At 36.6% G+C, this 21,771-nt stretch overlaps 1 protein-coding gene across 1 annotated transcript in view; it reads right to left on the bottom strand.

Moving 5' to 3' along the window:
* magi3b (membrane associated guanylate kinase, WW and PDZ domain containing 3b) overlaps nucleotides 1–21,771 on the bottom strand; it is a 159,837-nt gene that overhangs the window by 34,735 nt on the left and 103,331 nt on the right. Inside the window, 1 exon segment of the mRNA XM_032549281.1 lies at nucleotides 21,153–21,272. Within this exon segment, the coding sequence (XP_032405172.1) occupies nucleotides 21,153–21,272 (120 nt within the window).

Genomic DNA, 21,771 nt, shown 5'->3' with positions numbered 1-21,771 from the left:
TACAAGTAGATTCTTTGAATATTTATGCAAAGGTAAAAAGCTGTATGATGTCAGGAAAACATGACATTGGGATTTTATTGTAGAAAATTATGAAAATAACATTTACTGCACCACACTTTCCTCTTAACTTGATCATTAATGATGATGATGTCACCATTTCACATTCAAAGTACAGAACAGCTTTCAGCAGACAATTTGTTTGGGTCAAGGAAAATAGGGAAAATGTCACATTAGTGCAATTTTCAAGTCTGTTCTGTTCATTCTTTCGCTCATTGGCTGTTTGACGTCAAATTCATTTAACTTCACCTTAAAATTGTTCTTACCCTAGTGAAAACCTGCCCACTGGTCTACAAGTTTGCTTTGTACGGAGGATCTCGCCTCTCAGGTATTGACAAATAATTGTTTTCTGGAGGAATGGTTTCTGTTCAGATATTAAATTTTACCCAATTGCTAATGTTTGGCCGTGATGTATGTAAGGCGTATGAACCACACCAGAAATTGCCTACGCTGTAAACAACCATCCTCCATTGCGAAGAGAGAAGTGTCACTGCCATTGCTAAATCTACATGTAGACTACAATTCTAAAACAACGCAGAGAATCAATGTTATCGTTTACAACAACTCCTTCTGTTCACTGATTGACTCAGTAGAAATCCTACCAGAGAAATCAATATCAATAGGGGAAGGGTTAGCCCGGACGAGCCGTTAAGGCAGATTTGAATCGAGTGGATTTGCGTATTCACCTCAGCCTGTTTGACATGAGAAGGTTTCTTTACTGAGCACAAAAACGAATTTCAAAATAGCAAGAAGCCAAAGCAACCATACTGACACAAGTCTCTGGGACCAGGAAGTTGTTTGGAACTGTGTTTGTGATAAATGTTTTCTTTGTGTCTTTTGTTTTTTCATGTCAAAGTAAAGCTCTACCATGTTTTGTATTTTTCACCCATCTTCAATGTTTTCTTTACTTCATTCAGTAATGTATCTCAACACAACTTCTTTGCATTAACCTCCAGATATTCCAAGTCCAAAACAAATGAGACCAGTGTCGCTTTCCTTTCTGAAAGTGACCTCTGTTGGCCCCCAGAAGCAGTGCTGTCATCTGTGGCCAGACATGTCTCTGAGCCAAAGGGATGGTCGACAAGGAAGCTGCCTGTTTGTTGGGATCCTGCCAGTTCCTTGGGCAAGTGATACTACAGCTTGTGTTGGACCTAAAAGGCACTTTTCCCTTTGTTTTAAGCAGATGCTGATGAGATTATGGACGGACTCTTTGTGTCTCTTCTCTTTCCTATATTCTCTTTTCACGTATTAGAACTAGGTCCATAATTTCTGAATCAGCCCCTTAGACAGAGCCTTCTTCTAGACATCTAAATAGTAGTCAGCTTAAGTCTTCACTAAAAAAAAACATCTATGCTGCATTTTGGTGCATTTTAAGTGAACTATTAGATCTTCATGTTCTATTATTTAATATTGCATCTTAAAATTGTGCAAAATATCTTCTTTTATCTTTTAAAGTGCGACAGTTAAGGTCAAGAATCCATCTTCAGCTGAAATTTATGTTAAAGATAAATCAAGAGACAGATCTGTTGTTTGATCACCAGTGATATTGTTTGGGTTATTTACATTAAAATCACTTAAACTAGCAGACATGGAATGCAATAGCTTGCCAAATGCTTCATCCAAGCACTTCTTTGTGGTTGTGAAATTACACACATTGATTTCGTGAAGATTATTGTGTTTCACAGGAAAGGTAGAGTTAATAGGACCATTTATGAAAGGATCATTGATAAAGAAGGATGAACATCACATGTGACATGACTCCAATAAAATATTTAAAAATGGAGAAAAAAAATCTGTGCAGGATCCATTAACATAATAAGCATTCAGGCAAGCCATTTGGGACTATTAGTGGAAGCATTATGATTAGCTAAGAATCCCATTAGCTCAGTACCTTGAGCACAACTCACTTACTGTACACTAATAAACTGAAGGTAATTCATGAACTCTTCAATGAAGGACTGAAACCCATGTGAGCAATAAAAGGAACAAATGTCCTTGTTTATTCCTCCCTTTTCACACAAAAATGGGCCGCACTTCAAGCACTGCTAAATGGAATAAATCCCATTCCCCGGTCCGATTACTTTCAGCTCCTCTTTATGTTCCCTGTGCAGCTGGGAGATCAACACTGTCTTCCACAGAAGCCGGGCAGTGCGTTCTGCTGACTGGGCTTATGAGTAAGGGAAGAGGAAGGGGTAACTGCTATCAGAGTATTCCCTCACGGGGTTACTGTACCAAAATCTCCCAACTTTTCAGGGCTAATCCACATGTCTCCTCACAACCAGCCAGTCCTGCTTACACTGCTTTCATTGGAAGCTGAGAAACTCTGCATCCTTTCAATTCAGCTACTGTATGCTTGTCTGCTGTTTGCTCTCGATGTCCTTGCCTCTGTCTAATGTCAACATTTTACAAAGGTGGAAACCCTCCTGGCTCCAGTTAGAGTAACATCTTCTTGCTGGATTGTCAGCTACTGATATTTAAATTTTTAGATCATTTATTCAAACGTGGACATGGATTTATGATTATGTTATAATGTTTGATATATACCACATGTGTTTTAGTCACTGAATGTAATGTGGTTACTTGATCGTACTATAAAATGACTATGCGACTGGAAAACACATAATACTCCCCTTTAACATTGGCCGATTGCCCCACTGGTCATTTTATCTGTATATGTAAACTGATAGAGATTCACAAATACACAGAAGAAGAAATGCACCTGTGCACATCAAGCACCAAACTGATCTCACCTGTGAAACTCCTTCACTTTGGAAAAGGATTAGACTTCATCTTTTATTTTCATAACTTATAAGCAGCAAAAGATGCAAACGATAGGAAATGATAGAACAGTGCAGTAATGGTACATTTTGATGAAACCGGAGGTTTCCCCCCCAGACTTTTGGAAAAATCCTCTCCCATTTCACAGCAGCTCGGATTTGCCTCCAAGAAGAATGAGCTTAAAAAGAATGGGAAGATTATCGTGTCATTGCCATAATCATTGTGCAATGAGATAAATCCTCCTTTCCAGTTCCTTTATGAAAGAAATACAGTGAGACCATCTGACTTTCCAAGACATTTGAATCCTGAGAAAAAGCACATGTTCCATTATATTAAAATAAAAGGTTACGATGCGGACAGTCTAACACAAAACATCCCTGGTTTTGTACTCTTTACTGTAAATACCTGAACGAATGTTGCAAACTTTTAAGATACAATGCCTTTCAAAAGTATTAAATTTTGTTTTACATATATCCACAAAAGTACATATATTTCAAAGGGATTTTTTGAATGAGATCAACAAAATGTAGGGCATAATTATGAAATGAAATGATAATATCTGTAACTATTGTACATTGACAAAATCTGCAGCCACTTTTACCCCTAAATAAAATCAGTTTCCTTCAAAAGCCACCAAATTAGAAATTAGAGTCCACTTATGTTTTAGTTTAACAAGACAAACTGAAATGGTTTAGACAACATGTGTCAAATTCAAGATAATTGGGCCAAATGTGGATCAACATAGATATTTGCATGACCCCCAAGACTCCAGATGGCCACATACATAGAACTTCAAGATATCAGTTATTTGCTTGAATATTATTTAATCAGTCAAATCAAGTTCATGTTGTTTGTATTCTTTGCATCAATGTGTAAAGATTTTAGGACATTCCCACTGAATACAGAGAAAATATTTTAACAGTTTAATTGGTAGTTTTATTAATACATTCTGCCACAGCAGGCCCCAAGAGGATATCCATGAACATCATTTTTATTGGCCTACAATGAAAATTAGTTAAACACCTCTGGTTTAGTCCAAATCATACTAATGTGTTAGAATGACTCAGCCAAAATTTTAACCTAAGTCCAATTGAGAATCTGTGCCAGGAATTCAAAATAGAAGTTCACAGAAGCTCAACAGCCAATCACTTTTAAGATGTTTATTTTTAAATGAAAGAAAATGACTTTGTGTTGGTGTATCATGAAAAATATATTGAACTTTGTGGTTGTTTTCTAAGAAAAAAAAATTCAGAGTATTAATACTTTCACACAAAACTGTATATTGTGTTTACCTCATCAAAGTGCTGCCTTATAAACATTTATAAACAGCTTAAGGTGAAAAATATGGGGTACCGCTCTGAGAGCTGATGTTTTGGATGTCTGATGATGAACTAAGCACACTGTTTATGTCTGTGAGCGAGGGAGAAAAATATGGCTGCTGATTTGTCCCATGAATAAAGCATGACTTGAAAGTAAGAACGCAAGTGTGTCCTGATGTGTGCCTGTGTAAACAGCCGGTGGGATCAAGAGGTTGGCTGGTTTACAGAAGGTCACCAGCAGGTGCTACATCTGCTTGCCTATCCACACCTCGTCGACTGAATGTTAATAGTTTATGGGTAAACTTTTCACTTGAACATGCTGACACAGATAATAAATGTAAAGATAAGGGCTTAAAGCAATATATGAGCATGTAAGCCACAGGCCTGTTAGGATACTGTGGAAATACAAGCAGGTGTGCATGATGTTACATCAAAAAAAATGAAAAAACTTTTCCCTTTGCACCTCTTTGATTCCATTTTACCTTCATGAGATAGTTTTGCCAGGATTAAGAACAACTGATTAACATACAACAAACATCTTCCTGCGCTGTTGGCAGAAATTATTGTTCCACCAGCACAACACTTTCATCATATTAAAATATTTCACCCGGGCTGTCGCAGAGATTTTACAGAGGTCATGCAGTGCTGTTGACAACTATCGTGTTTGCCTTGGGGTTATGACTGGAAGGGGAGAAAGGGTGAAAACAACTGAGAGAAGAAGACTTGTTTACTCTCGCACTGTGTCATCATCTGTGAATGTGGGGTTGTGAGAAAGCCACAGAGAACCTGAGAAATGGAGAGAAAAACATCTGATCACAGAGTGATGCTCAGAAAGAAAGATCATTGCCCTGCTTTATGGGATGCCATTTCCAATTATTTTAATTATAATAAAGTTGCAGCTGTTTTACCTTCTCCTATTTATATCAGTAATTTTAGCAGCAGAAATGACTGCAACAGCTAATCTGGAAAAGACTAGATAGCTTCCTAGCTATTAGCTGAGGCCCTTCATCATCCTTTGATTTAGGAAAGGATTCGATTTACTGACATAGACATAGTCTCTGCTCTGCGTCAATGCCCAAAGTCCTGTCCACAAAGTACTTCCAGGTGTCACTTAGGTGTCGCTGTCCTTCTCCAAGCAATTACTGAAAGGACTGAGACAGGATTGAGGGTTGAAGCAAACACCTCTTGGCAGCCAACTAAGATGGTATATTTTCCACTTATTTCAGTGGATACATCTGATTTCATGACTTAAAAGTATAGTGTAGCTTTGATGTACCTTTTGTGTACGGTAATCTGTGCACGATTTGAGAAAGAAAAATAATTATCAACACATTAAATTCAAAGAAAAAGAGGAAAAAGAAAAAGTAATTCACTAACAGCCAAAAAGAGGATTGCAGCTGAGTCGATCTGACTTCACTGAAATCAGCTAATTGTTGAATTGAACCTAAATAAAGGGTTAATTAACCATTTTAACCCTCTGATGCATGACATATTGACTATACAGTGTGCCATGAGTGGGTCTTTTTGGACCCGTGTTTAAATCAATGTGTTTTTATGCTACTTTTATCATTTTGATACAAAATAATGTTTAGTATAATACTTTCTGTTGTGTTTTATTTCACACAAGTATTATTTCATGTTTGAAATATTTTCATTTTTCACTTTTTTAAGCATTTTTAGAATAAATTGTAGAACATTTGTGACGATTTGTAGAACAATTTTAAAACGAACCAGCAATTTTGCCACAGCAATGTTGGAACAATGTCAGTATCCATTATGTGTGTGTGGGATAGAAAGAGCACATTTCTTGAAACTAGCTAGCTAACCTCTCCTCTCTACATGAAGGAGCAGCGGCTCTATTCTGATTCCCTCCCAGATGACTGATCTTCACTAATTTCAGCCGCTTGTATCCGTGACCTCGTTCTTTCGGACATGACCCAAAGCTCATGATCATAGATGAGGGTAGGAACTTAGACAGGTAAATCAAGAGGTTCGCTTTTTGACTCAGCTCTCTCTTCACGTCGACAGACTGGTACAGTGCCCGCTTCACTGCAGACGCCGTGCCACATTGATGAACAAGTTTTGCATGTCATTCAACACATTTTCATTTTTGGTTTTCTCATCCAGGAGGTCAGACACACACAGAGACACGTCGACACACACACACAAATAATACACATGCAGAGTAAAGTATAGGCAGTAATGTTAGCTAGCTTGGTTAGATAACTAGTGTTAGGCAACTTCAAAGAAGGCTAACAATAACACTGACACAGCACCGATGATCGACACACAAACACACACACACACACACACACATTTGTGAGGTAAAAATAAAGATAACTAGAAAATTTCGGAAGAAATTTAGCCGGGGCCTGCCAAGGCGCGCCCGTGGGGTTAGGGCCCGGCGTTGTCACGCTACAAATCGGCATCGACGCTAAAGAACGCCGCAACGTAATCAGTGGCACGCGGAGAATCGCAAGAACGTTAAGCGAGGCGGACGTGCACCATTCAGTATTATAAAGTAAGTATATCAGCTAAAATCAGCAGAAACGCTAATGTTAGCGTCATTGCTTTCATCAGTATGTGGGAAATCACTAGGATATTTTCTGTAATTGATTTACTCCATTCAGTATACTAAACATTGCTAAAAAGTAAAATAAATAGCTAATAGCTTATTGAAGCTAAAATGCTAACGCTAATGAACCTTGCATTGAACTGTTTAGTAACAGTTCAATGCTCATAAACTGCAGGAAGGCAGTTCATTAGCATTTACCTAATGATTGTCACAAATATAAATTTTCAATAACGCACACACACAACATATTACAGTTTAAAAATATATATTGACCTTATGTTAAAGATTTCTACAAACTTTTTACAGGTAAAGTTTACAATGAACCAAAATTACAACATTTAAAGAATACCATAAATTTAAGAATCTAATGTCTCTGCAATAAAAAGAAATTGCTATCTTTTTTATTTTTAAACAACACCTCATATTGTTAAATAACTGATTTTATGTATTCAAGTTTTAAATATTACATTTGAGTTTGCATGGATGTAAAATTACTGCTCAGTTTAAAAATTACAGCATTTTTAAACTGAGCAGTTTAAAAATATGCTCAGTATTTTTAAACTGCTCAGCTAAACTTCGCTCTTTAGCTCGTTAGCTTGTCGATGTTTCAGTTTTATTCGCTGGGAAAATTATTCTTTGTCTGCTTTGAAGATAAGCAGACAAATAATAAAAAACAAGTTTTGATATTAACTCTCAACTTCATTCACAAAACTTTTTCGTTATTTATTACACAACGAACATGCATTTCACATAAGAACAAAACAATGAGGTGACGTTTCCTGTCCTTGAACACAACGCTGATCCCTCTTCACCCTGTCACCAACTCACACACATCCTCATTGTGTTGTGTTCTGTAAATAAACAAAACACAAGCAAAATCAATAAACTATATGCATATTCCAGTATACTGAGTTTTGGTTTTACATTCATTCTATTTAAATTTAGTTTGTTTGTGCTTACCAATGTTTTCTGGCCAGATGTCAGGCACCGTTTTCCCCTGGTCAGTTCGTCGATGTCTGGTTTTAGTTCTATTCTGTGGAAATCCGCAAAACGGCGTGTAGGTTTTCGTCAGTAATGCGCGATCTGTGCTTGGTCTTGTTTAAAGTCATTATTGAAAACATCTGTTCGCACAGATAGGTGCTTCCAAACGTGGACAAAACACGAGCTGCGTGGAGTCGAAGCTGTGGCATCAAATCAGGGGGCAGGAGACGGTAAAACTCCTCGATTGAAACATCACGGGACTTCGCTCTTTAGCTTGTTAGCTTGTCGATGTTTCAGTTTTATTCGCTGGGAAAATTAATAATCAGCTTGAGGTGACTCTGCTGCACTCTAGTGGTGAGAAGCCGTAATGTTGGTTGGTAAGAATCGGAAGGCATTATGGGATATGTAGTTTGTAGTCAATTCGTGCTCAAAACCTATTTTAAGTCAATCAATGGGGCTGTAAAACGGTGGTGGGGGGAGAGGGCCACATAAAATGACGTAGCGGGCCACATGTGGCCCGCGGGCCTTGAGTTTGACACATGTGCAATAGAGGATCTATCTGCTGCTCATGCAAAACAGTCTATTTTAATCCCATGTGTAATAGTCATTGGGTTAAATCAGTTATATAATGCTGAAAACGCAAGTAGTTGATGTAAAAATATTCAAGGCTTTTATTTTGAAATTTTCAGTATGCTTCATTTCAAAGGGCCAAACTAATACCATGTGTAACAGTGCTTTGGATGAAAAAGTCAAATAAAGCCAAAAAGAGCAATTACATGATGTAAAAATATTCAAGGCTTTTATTTTGAAATTTTTGTTAAGCTTCATTTCAAAGGGCCAAACTAATACCATGTGTAACAGTGCTTTGGATGAAAAAGTGAAATAAAGCCAAAAACAGCAATTACCTGATGTAAAAATATTCAAGGCTTTTATTTTGAAATTTTCATCAAGCTTAATTTTAAATTGCCACACTAATCCCATGTGTAACAATTGCTGGGTTAAATCAGTTATATAAAGCTCAAAAGAGCAATTTTCTGATGTAAAAATATTCAAGGCTTTTATTTTGAAATTTTTGTTAAGCTTCATTTTAAAGGGCCAAACTAATACCATGTGTAACAGTGCTTTGGATGAAAAAGTCAAATAAAGCCAAAAAGAGCAATTACATGATGTAAAAATATTCAAGGCTTTTATTGTGAAATTTTTGTTAAGCTTCATTTTAAAGTTCAAAACTAATCCCATGTGTAACAGTTACTGAGTTAAATCAGTTATATACAGCCCATAGCAGCAAGTAGTTATAAAGGCCAGTTAAGTCCTGATCTGTTTCAACTGAGGGTTTCACTATAGTTAGAACTACAACGATGCGTATTTGTAGTCCAAACCAGCAGCCAATAGCCTCTTGAGATCCGTTGCTATGTTACATAAGTTTCACACCAAGGTGTGAAGTGTTAGTGAAAGAGCCTGAGAGCCTCAGAAAATCCTGTCGCATGACTTTGCTCTGAAGCACCGTGACAGAAAACCGTACGGTCTAGATAAATTTCGAAAACATTTTACCGGAGCAGACAGGCGTATCAATGTCAGGACCGATTTTGATACTAATCGTGCGATATTTGTGGGCGTGATGGCGATTTCAAAAATGATTTGGGTGGAAAAAGTTGTCTTGATCTCTCACTCTAATCAGCGAGAGAAGCACTCTAACTTTAGGAAAAATGAGAAACTTTGGGTCGCTTAGAGGCAAATTGTGGACAAACCGTAACTGGTATCGACGAGCCGTCTTCACTTTCGAAGAGATCACAGACGTATCTACAAAATGAAATTTGAATGGCATTTCTAGGTGAATTTGTGACGACACAGCAAATCCTCAAAAATAGGGTATTTCTAGGATTTTTCCCATTGAGTTATAATGGGGTTTTTTTCGTAGTTTTTTGCGAATTATGTCGCCACGTTAAGCCCAAATCCCACCAGAAGTAATAGCTCCAATGGCGTGAATTTTCTGCACGTTTTGATACCTCATTTGTAGGTGTGCACCCAGCGGTACGAGCCGCATTAACGGTTACGGAAGAAAAATAAAGAATACTAGAAAATTTCGGAAGAAATTTAGACGGGGCCTGCCAAGGCGCGCCCGTGGGGTTCGGGCCCGGCGTCGTCACGCCACAAATCGACGTCGACGCCAAAGAACGCCGCAACGTAACCAGTGGCACGCGGAGAACCGCAAGAACGTTAAGCGAGGCGGACGTGCACCATTCGGTACGATTTAAAATGTTGTCAAGGCTTTTATTTTGGAAGTTTCAGTATGCTTCATTTCAAAGGGCCAAACTAATCCCATGCGTAATAGTCCTTGGGTTAAAATAGTTATATAATGCTCAAAACACAAGTAGCTGATGTAAAAATATTCAAGGCTTTTATTTTGGAATTTTCAGTATGCTGTTAAAGAAAAAGGATTATTTTTAATGCTTGATACAGTTAATCTACGACATGTGTAACAGTTATATACAATACTCTTATTTGGAACAGTTTTCTGTTGAACACTTGGGAATTCAGCTGAAGAAGCAGGCCGAAGCAGGGCCCTTTGCCTCCTCCCCCTTTTGACAGGGAGCAATAAAATGTGCATTCCGATAAAGCAGGAGACTCTTTGGCGCCAGGAATCTCCCCGTATCAGGCAGAGATGAGCACGAAGTGGTCCGACAAAAACCAGACATCTTTGCCGTAAATCAGGGAGTCCTAACTTTCTTTGGGGGGCCGAAGCAGGTCTCTGATTGGTCGAAGAGCAGAACGCCTACTTTGCATATATTGAAATGGGGAAACGCCTACTCAGTATAAAGTTACATGTAGCGCTAAAATAGAGAGAGTTTTTCCATCTTTTTCTCTCCACGTTGGGCGCCTTTGTCTGTCTTTTGTGTTTCGTGTGTGTCTGTTTTCCCCTTGTCTGTATAAAATGTATATCTCTGTATCTCTGCAGCTTTGTTGTCGATTGGTTTTGTCTGAATTAAACTATGTGATCTGTGACGTCAACACGCTTTGTTGTGGTTTCGTTTTAGCAGCACGCGGTCGCTGCACGTCGCCCACTGAGAACGTCACTCGTCGAAGAGCCCGGGCAAAATTCAAAGAGGAAGCAGGAGCCAAACGTTTTGTCCAAAACTAGCATTTAAATTACCTCTTTTTAATAATTGGGGGCTTCGTCCGGTTCTGGAATCTTGGCGGGTGGCGGTCTCTTCCCGATTGATCCGTCCGGCTCGTGCGGTAAGACGTTTTTAATTACTCTTTTGTTGTGTGTAGCCACGCAGTGTTTTGAGGCTGCAGGCGTGGATAGATTTGTCTTAAAATAGTCTGTTGTTAGTTATAATTGGAATTTAACGATAGCCTGCGGTAGGTTTTCAGTGTGTGGTACACTGGATGGAAATAAGCATGTACAGCGGACTGTAGCGGGTCCAGACTGAGGACGTTGCGCTCCCTCAGTTGTAAAAGCTGGGTTTTCTTAAGTTTATGTCTTTTTCCCTGGAGACCCATGGCTGTGCTCCTTAAAGAAAGAAATTTAGGAATTGTGTATTTTGAAACTAGCCTGCGGTAGGCTTTACATTTTTAATCAAGTACAATAGTCTGGGGTAGACTTTGAGAATAACCTGCGGTAGGTTTTAGGAATCAAGTAGTAGTGTGCGGTACACTTTAGACAGGTCTGCGGTAGACCGACGGATAGAATTTGCGGTAAATTCTTATTGTAAGCTTGCGGCAAGCTTTGAGGTGTATTTTGTTTTTTGGATTAGACAGGTCTGCGGTAGACCGACGGATAGAATTTGTGGTTAATTCTGGGTATGGCCTGCGGTAGGCTTTCATATGGTGCATCTTTTATTTTTTTTGGCCGGCATTTTCTTTTTATTTTTTCCCCTCTGTCTCGTACGTTCGTCTGACGCCGGGTTTGTCTCCAGAGCTCTGGGTGTCTGCGTGTGTGTGTGTGTGTGGTCGTGTGTGTGCGCGTGCACGAGTTCGGGCTGGCTGTGTGTTTCAGCAGAGTGTTAAGTTGTTTGAATAGCGCTGTGTGTGTGAATTTGCATTGATTTGGCTGCGTTTTATTGTAAAGTTATTATGGACACTGAGTTGCGACACGTGCTATACGCTATTTTATGGTCGGGGTTCGTCTTAACGGGGACAGTACAACAATGGCGAAAACGCGGTCGTTTAGTATAAAATATAAATAAATACAAGAGTTAAATAAATTAAACTGGTACCAGAAAACAAAATTATTGGTTGTGGTTTGATTTTAACATAATTTTGAGATGTCTCTTTTACACGTGCACGCTATTTTTCAATGCGTTCTTGAAGACTTGAGTTTAAAAATTAATTAAAATCATGAAAAATGTTAACAAACCATTGGACAATTCCTGAAGCTTCAGTAAATTTGATAAAATTACAGTAAAAACTTTGATAAAATAATGACTGACTGACATTTTGACTGACTATAAACCTGGCCAGATGTGTGTTTTGTGTTTTCTGTAATGTGTTTTCTGTAATGTGTTGTGTGTTTTTGTTTGTGTTACAATTCATGTTGGTTTGACAGAGTGTGTGATTGGAGATAAAATACCATTTGGTATTTTATGTCATATAAATACTGACTTTTTCTTAGTGCGGTTTCATGGTGCAAAATTTCAAGTTTTTACAAACATCCTCTGTGTTAAATTGGACTAAAGTATTAAAAGTAAGCGATAACAGCAGTAACTGTGATCTGCAGTGTAAAGGTTGGAAGGTGATTAAAGGATAGAACCTTGATAAAATAAATCATCTGAACAAATTGAAAATAAATTATGGGTTCTAAGGTTAAATAAATAAATAAAGACAGAATAAGCCAAGAAAATTAGGTCACAGAGGATTGTAGAAATGATGTATTGGCAAATTAATAGATAAATACATACATGATTGGGTAGAGAAATAAATAAGATAAAATGTATATAGAATTGAGAACTAAAATATTAGATAAAATGTTAATTATTCATTCTAGGCTGAGAAGGTGGCAGGAAAATAGAATAAAATACAATAAGTTAAAATAGGACCTTTTTAATGAGTTGAGGATAGAGAAAAAACACAAAAGATCTTTAGAGAAACAGGCTCTAACTGTAAGAGGACATTGCTCAGATAACAACAAACTGCAATATGCAACTGACTCTAGATATTTTCACAATCAGTCTTTTTTCAAACTGACCAAAACTTTAAGATAGATATAATATTGTTAAATCTACAGGACTTACGGATAATTAGACAGGATAAATTAGAAGTCACTCTCTTGTTAAATAGAAATTGGTTAAATATAGAAAAGTTTGCTAAAATTTACAAGATTTGTTGTTGAAGGATAACATTAAGTTTGCAATAACTTATTGGTTAATAAAAACATTATATGGAACTATTGTAGAGAATCAATATTAAACTGTAATAAGAGCTGATTAAATAGTGCCTATAGACAGACGAGAGGGCTGCACATAAAATAAGAAAATTAAGAAAATAAATAAATAGAACAAAACAAGAACAAGCAACAGCGGTGCTGTAATTTCTGCCCCCACAAGATTCAACTAATTAACATGTGAAGCCTCTCTGTATACCACTAATTTGAAGTGCGAAGCAACCTCTGCTCACAGCAGCTCCGCAGAAAAGAACCAGCTGCTGTGAGGCAAATCATTTTCTTTCCCATCGTTTACAGCACCTCCTGACAAAATATCTGCATGTAAGTTACAATTTTAGTAGTGGAACGACAATAAGGTTTTTAAGTTCAAATTTTAAAATTAGAAGTAACTAAAACATATCTGATGATTCAAGTGCCAAAGCCTAATAAAGAATTAGGAGTTCCTCCTGAAATCCCTATCGGCTCTCTTCCTGCCATAAAATCAGTTCCTCCGAGAGGTGAGAGGGGGTTTTATGGTAGGCTTAAGAATTTGTTTTGTGCTCTGGCAGAAGAGGTTGCTCAGATAGGTGTAGTGGCTTTCAAATTTAAATTGTGAAAGCTGAAAGTACAAAAGGATTTAATTTTTCTTTTTCTAAGGAATATAGAGATTGGCGGTTTAAATTTTAGGGTATTGTTTCGCATTATAGATTATAGGTAGTTGTAGAGAGTGCTTCTCATTGCATCAGGCAGGATTTTGATGTGGTTTGGTTTCCTGCACTTCAGTGAAACATTTTCTTTTTATGGTAGATAGTTTAAACAGGCACATACATAGTGAGCAACGAAATAATGTGGAAAATGTTAAATGTAAGTTTTTAGCATCAAAAAAACTGAGTCGACTGTCACACGCTGACACTCTTGGTAATGATTTTCTGGTTTCCTTTCATATTATTTTATATAGTGAGTAGTGAGTGGTTTAGATTTTATCTTTAAATTTGTTTTCATTAGTCTGACTTTTTATTTAGCTATTTGTGTCAGTTCTTTGTCTATTTTGTTAAATATAACAAATTACTTTTTTTCTTTTGAGTTACCAGTTTCCTCTGGACCCGTTCACTAGGGGACAGGGACATTTGGTCCTTAGTTTAATTTCTTTCATTTGTGGATTGGTAAAATTCTGACCAGTATTTGTAAAAATGTGTCATTTTTTTTGGATTTTCTTACTTAAGACTATATTTTGAATTTTTTTTTCTTTCTTCAACGTCTCTCTGGCTCGTTTATGCAAAAACCTTTGCAGAGTCTTAATTGGTAAACATGCTTTGTCACACGCTAGTGAAATTTTTTGAGAAGTTGGTAAAATGAATTATTTGAGAATCATAACAGTAATTGAATACTGAGTTTTACAACTGTTATGTGAAATATTTTGGGAAAATAATAATCTTGAAGGTTTAAAGCATCCTACAATAATTGTTCTGTTTGTTTTGAGAGTTTGCCTTTTAGGACGGGGGCAGCATTGAATATGGGTGGATTTTCTCAGCTAAAATGATAACCCTGTTTCGTCAACATTTTTATTTCAGGTACTGGAAATTGTGATGCATTAATAGGCAATGCATCATCAAAGGGGGAGAATATGTGATGGCTTTATTTTTATTTTTATTTTACTTAATTAGATTACTGGAACACTTATACTACTTAAACAAATTTTTTGACGAACATGTCTGATCTGTGTTACAAATAAAAAAGTGAAAGGAAAATATTCTCTGGTAATATATGTGCTTATTTTAAATAGGTTTGAGTTGTTCTCCATTGAAAGATGTTCTGATAATGGGCTAACATATTTTGAGAAAATAGATAAATTTATAGTGATAATGAAGCATATTTTGGTTAATTTACTTGGGAAAATAATTATAGAAATTAAAATATTATTGTGTCAGCCATTTTCAGAGCATTAATTTAATGGAGCAAGAATGTTTTAAGAAATGTTTTGAAGAATCTCTTCTTGATTAAAGTTATCACTAATCAGTAAAAGTACACAGCCGGGATTATAATGATTTTTCTAAACTTGATTTTGATTTTTTGATTTACATCCATTTAAAACGATTTTGAATAAAACTTTAAATTTGACGACGAGTAAAAGCCGAGGTAAAAATTGGTATATTTTGAAAATGTTTGGATTTGTTAAGGCATACATTTACATTATGATTTCTACAGGTTTAACTCTTTTGAATTTTGTTTAAGGAACACATGTAAAATGATTTAGACAAATAACCAGTAAGATCTAGTTTGTTCTATAAAAGTAATTTAAACGGGACAGTTTAATTCACATTGATTTTCATTTTTTGACGGTAAATGTAAGCTTTACAACTACATTTTTAGGTTTTTGTGTTTGTTTCGTTTGTTTGATCCTATTTTTACAAGATTGCTTTAAGAAAAGATCTGCATTTGTTTAACATTCTGGGAAAACGTTACTTTGGAAACATGTCTTTTGAAGCAAATGATTACAGGGTTTTGGTGTTTTCCATCGGTTAGGAGCTATAGTATATTATAATAGAAACGTAAATTGAAGGGATCACATCCACTATTAATGAGCAGAACTGGACAAAGTAGGAGATAAGGCTTCACGTGATTTGTTGCTCATGGTTTTACACACAAACTGCCCTGGAGTCCGAGCCACAGGTGGGACTCTGGACTCTGTCATACAAGCTGTGTCATGCGAGGCGGGGGTGGGACTGCTTGGAGAAGCGGCTTCACACTTATTTCGAAGATAACAGCCACAGAGCCACGAGCGTTGGAGGATTCACTTGAACACAAAGTGAATTGAAGATGTTTGTGTTGAATTACACAAATGCATGATGCCTTTGGATAAATCTGATCTCTGTTTTGTCATTATAGTTTTGCAGCTGGTTTCCTGGTGCCCTGCGGATGTGGTCTCCTTCAAAGTCTGCGTTCTTTGATAAAAAGGATTAAAATAATTTCCCTGGATGGAAAATAACGAAACAAATTTATTTTTAGGTGAAACCATCGTTTGATTATGCTGACTGTAATGAAGATGATATTAAAGAATGTTGTAATTGTGTTTCTGATGCTAATGAAATTCATGTTGAAACAAGATGTCTGTTTAATAACCTGTGACAGGTCGCTTCACGAGATTTAGTTTCCTCACGAGGAGGTTTCATTTTCTCCTTGACATCTCTCTGTAATATTGACCTAATAATCTCATTTTCAGTGAGCAACGGCCGATAAGGTGGAAACTTGAGGTTTCCAGTTGAAGGAGATCAGGCTGCAAGAGGATCATCATCGACATTAATCTTTATTGCGTGTTTTTCGTTCGTTGAGAACTCTGGAAAGGACTTTCGTTTCGTTTTTTGCGCGCATTTTTTGAACATTTCTTGACGAAGACTTCATATATTTTTTGAGAGACTGTCGATGGACATTTAAAAAAAAAAAAAAAAAAAAAAAAAAAAAAACAGAAAAAGACGAGCAACAGATTGTAATTTTGTGTCTTTCTCATTTGACAGGTTGTACTTGTGTGGTGAATGTTGTCTTTTAAGTTGCAGAGCATTTCTTAATAATGTTTCTATGTATGTCCCTGTTTTATTTTTTGTTTTACACTTTGGGTTTTTGTTTGTCCTGTGTTTTGGTTGTATTGTGATAATTTTGTTTTATTTTTGGGAGGATAAGTATTTCTTACCCTTGGGTTTTGTTTAAAAAGGGGGACTGGATATAATTAGGGTACGTCACTCTTTTGGTTTTCATTTTTTGGTTTTTTTTTCGTTTTTCTTTTAGTTTAATACACAGTTTTTGGCTCTGTATTAGAAGGCTTAATCAATTTTAGTGAGGTCTGTTTTTCAGACCTCAAAAGGGGGACTGTTAAAGAAAAAGGATTATTTTTAATGCTTGATACAGTTAATCTACGACATGTGTAACAGTTATATACAATACTCTTATTTGGAACAGTTTTCTGTTGAACACTTGGGAATTCAGCTGAAGAAGCAGGCCGAAGCAGGGCCCTTTGCCTCCTCCCCCTTTTGACAGGGAGCAATAAAATGTGCATTCCGATAAAGCAGGAGACTCTTTGGCGCCAGGAATCTCCCCGTATCAGGCAGAGATGAGCACGAAGTGGTCCGACAAAAACCAGACATCTTTGCCGTAAATCAGGGAGTCCTAACTTTCTTTGGGGGGCCGAAGCAGGTCTCTGATTGGTCGAAGAGCAGAACGCCTACTTTGCATATATTGAAATGGGGAAACGCCTACTCAGTATAAAGTTACATGTAGCGCTAAAATAGAGAGAGTTTTTCCATCTTTTTCTCTCCACGTTGGGCGCCTTTGTCTGTCTTTTGTGTTTCGTGTGTGTCTGTTTTCCCCTTGTCTGTATAAAATGTATATCTCTGTATCTCTGCAGCTTTGTTGTCGATTGGTTTTGTCTGAATTAAACTATGTGATCTGTGACGTCAACACGCTTTGTTGTGGTTTCGTTTTAGCAGCACGCGGTCGCTGCACGTCGCCCACTGAGAACGTCACTCGTCGAAGAGCCCGGGCAAAATTCAAAGAGGAAGCAGGAGCCAAACGTTTTGTCCAAAACTAGCATTTAAATTACCTCTTTTTAATAATGCTTCATTTCAAAAGGGCCAAACTAATACCACGTGTAACAGTGCTTTGGATGAAAAAGTCAAATAAAGCCAAAAAGAGCAATTACCTGATGTAAAAATATTCAAGGCTTTTATTTTGAAATTATTATTATGCTCCATTTCAAAGTTCCGAACTAATCCCATGTGTAACAGTGCTTTGGATGAAAAAGTCATATACGGCCAAAAAGAGCAATTACATGATGTAAAAATATTCAAGGCTTTTATTTTGAAATTTTCAGTATGCTTCATTTCAGAGGGCCAAACTATTCCATTGTGTAACAGTGCTTTGGATAAAAAAGTCACATAAAGCCAAAAACAGCAATTACCTGATGTAACAACATTCAAGGCTTTTATTTTGAAATTATTATTATGCTCCATTTTAAAGTTCCGAACTAATCCCATGTGTAACATTGCTTTGGATGAAAAAGTCATACAAAGCCAAAAACAGCAATTGCATGATGTAAAAATATTCAAGGCTTTTATTTTGAAATTATTATTATGCTCCATTTTAAAGTTCCGAACTAATACCATGTGTAACAGTGCTTTGGATGAAAAAGTCACATAAAGCCAAAAACAGCAATTACCTGATGTAACAACATTGAAGGCTTTTATTTTGAAATTATTATTATGCTCCATTTTAAAGTTCCGAACTAATCCCATGTGTAACATTGCTTTGGATGAAAAAGTCATATACGGCCAAAAAGAGCAATTACATGATGTAAAAATATTCAAGGCTTTTATTTTGAAATTATTATTATGCTCCATTTTAAAGTTCCGAACTAAACAAGGCTTTTATTTTGAAATTATTATTATGCTCCATTTTAAAGTCCCGAACTAATCCCATGTGTAACATTGCTTTGGATGAAAAAGTCATACAAAGCCAAAAACAGCAATTGCATGATGTAAAAATATTCAAGGCTTTTATTTTGAAATTATTATTATGCTCCATTTTAAAGTTCCGAACTAATACCATGTGTAACAGTGCTTTGGATGAAAAAGTCACATAAAGCCAAAAACAGCAATTACCTGATGTAACAACATTGAAGGCTTTTATTTTGAAATTATTATTATGCTCCATTTTAAAGTTCCGAACTAATCCCATGTGTAACATTGCTTTGGATGAAAAAGTCATATACGGCCAAAAAGAGCAATTACATGATGTAAAAATATTCAAGGCTTTTATTTTGAAATTATTATTATGCTCCATTTTAAAGTTCCAAAGTAATCCCATGTGTAACAGTGCTTTGAATGGAAAAGTCAAATAAAGCCAAAAAGAGCAATTACGTCATGTAAAAATATTCAGGGCTTTTATTTTGAAATTTTCAATATGCTTAATTTTAAAGTTCCAAACTAATCCCATGTGTAACAGTTACTGAGTTAAATCAGTTATATACAGCCAATAGCAGCAGGTAGTTCTAAAGGCCAGTTCTCAGTCCTGATCTGTTTCAACTGAGGATAGATAGAACTACAATGATGCGTATTTGTAGTCCACATCAGCAGCCAATAGCCTCTTGAGATCCGTTGCTATGGCAAATAATGGTCTCAGCAGGTGTGAGCTGTGAGTCATACATGCTCAAACACACAATTGTGTGTTTGAGCAAACACGTTTTACTGACAAAAAAGCATTGGAAACAAATCCTTCTTGTTCGGGAACCGTAATACATATTCGAAAAGCGTTTCGAGCGTATGACAGTTCAATGTGTCTTCTGCGATAGTCCCGAGATTCATATCTGTACCTCACTCAGAGCATTTACAGTGATGAGAGAAAGAAATGTTGTGCCCAGATCTGATCCGAGGTCGGCTGTCACTCTAATTTGAGCAAAAATGAGAAACTTTGGGTCGCTTAGAGGCAAATTGTGGACAAACCATAACTGGTATCGACGAGCCGTCTTCACTTTCGAAGAGATCACAGACGTATCTACAAAATGAAATTTGAATGGCATTTCTAGGTGAATTTGTGACGACACAGCAAATCCTCAAAAATAGGGTATTTCTAGGATTTTTCCCATTGAGTTATAATGGGGTTTTTTTCGTAGTTTTTTGCGAATTATGTCGCCACGTTTACCCCAAATCCCACCACAAGTAATAGCTCCAATGGCGTGAATTTTCTGCACGTTTTGATACCTCATTTGTAGGTGTGCACCCAGCGGTATGAGCCGCATTAACGGTTACGGAAGAAAAATAAAGAAGTATAATAATAAAGAGACGCTTGTTGGGTGTAGAGTAATAGGTTCCTGCCATTGCTTTGCATGGCAGGCCCCAATTAAAGAGACGCTTTTCTCCGACAATAGTAATAGGTTCCTGCCATTGCTTTGCATGGCAGGCCCCAATAATTATATGTAAAAGTTCTTGCTGTGTAAAATATTATTATTCAGGGGTAGGGTAGGGTTAAGACACCATTTAGGACTCAGTGTGTTTGGTTAACAAAAAAAAAAAGTGTTCCCAACAGTCACAGCTGCTAAGAAACAAAGATTTCCATTAAATTCCATAGGAAATGAATGCAGGTAATTTTGGACCCACTTATGGGGTAGTAATATAAAACATGCTATTTCTTAAAATATGTAAAAGGTACATTAAAAATTTGAATTGCATGATATCAATAACATGTTTGTTGAGGATTACCTGGAATATGAAGTGATGAAAACTTTTTATTACAAAGATATTGCAAAAAGATGACCTCACCGGGTCCAAAAGGATGAACTTATGCTCAGAGGGTTAAGGAATGTATAATGGTTAATAGGCTGATTTGATTGATTTTAGTACAAAACCTAAAATGCTTGGTAAAAGATACAATGACTTTACGCTGCTCACAGATCTGCTAAAACATAATCTATTGTTTGTAAAACTTTTTAATGATTTTCAAAAATACAGAAAATGGCAATGTCAGAAGTTTTTTGACAGCTCCAAATAGGGACTGAATTATTGGTCACTGCTTAAAAATTCTTGAAAATGCTTCTTGTCATTTAAGACCACATTAATTGTGATTTTAATTCAACCGCAAAATACTGGAATTGCGCTTTTTAATTTTAATCAACCATAACCTTTATTTGAATAGTTCTGTTATCAGGATACAAGAGTTTAGTCCCACTTTTTTTACACTATAGATTCTAAAATAGAGCCGCTCAAAAGTAATGCAGATTTCTTAAAACCAGACTAGCTTTCTCCTCAAATTACAAATTGGAAAGCAATTTAATGGACAGATGTCCACACATTTTATGAATCATGCTCCATGTCAACATAATGCTTCATCATCTTGTGGATGTGGGTGTCTGGACTGCTAATTTATAGTTTTTAAAACTTCGTATTTGTGATTTATTTATAACACTTCTGCCTTTCAACATTTCACCATGTTTAGCAATGTTGAATTACATTGCTAAATTAGATTTATATACAGTATAAATCTATGCCATTACTTAAATTCGAAGGTTTCTCACACAGAACATACTGTATATACATACCATCATAGGTCCCACTCTCCAGAAGAAGCCCACTTTCCTCCAGGATCCTGAAGTCTCCAACGCTGATGAAGTTGTAGTCCACTCCAGGCACTTCCCCCTCTCGAGGAAGCCGTGTGGTGCCTGGAAAAGCATAAAGATGAGACACAGATAAACATGCAGTTCTTGACATGTTTTCATATAAGAAACGAAAGTGCAGACAAGAGACCATTTGATAATGCAGCCGTTAGATGCAGACGTTGTGCTATTTTGATAAAACCAGTCAGTCAGATCCAAAAACTTTTAACGGCCAAAAATCCCAGAAAATCAAGCACTTATGTATTCTTGTACTTTGTCTCTGCAGAGATAAGACGTGTGTTTTTTTGTTGTTGTTCTGCATGCACAGTAAATACAAGGTCACATCTTGTTTTGCAGATCAGTGGTGTCCAAATCTCTAGTGGATGGACTCAGCGTTTCATTTTAGACAAAAATCCTTGGAGTTTGATGGCATATTGTAAAACATTGACAGCTCATAAAGCCCTGTGGAACATCAACAGACCTGGATTTTTTCATCTCCTATGAGTGACTGCCGCTTTTAAAATTATTACTGGGACTCTCTTGATATACAAGAGAGCTGTTGTAA

This window comes from Xiphophorus hellerii, chromosome 20 (genome assembly GCF_003331165.1).
Source record: "Xiphophorus hellerii strain 12219 chromosome 20, Xiphophorus_hellerii-4.1, whole genome shotgun sequence".
In the NCBI taxonomy this organism is placed as follows: domain Eukaryota; kingdom Metazoa; phylum Chordata; class Actinopteri; order Cyprinodontiformes; family Poeciliidae; genus Xiphophorus; species Xiphophorus hellerii.
The sequence above is the reverse complement of the archived record's forward strand: the minus strand, read 5'-3'. Positions and strand labels throughout refer to the sequence as shown.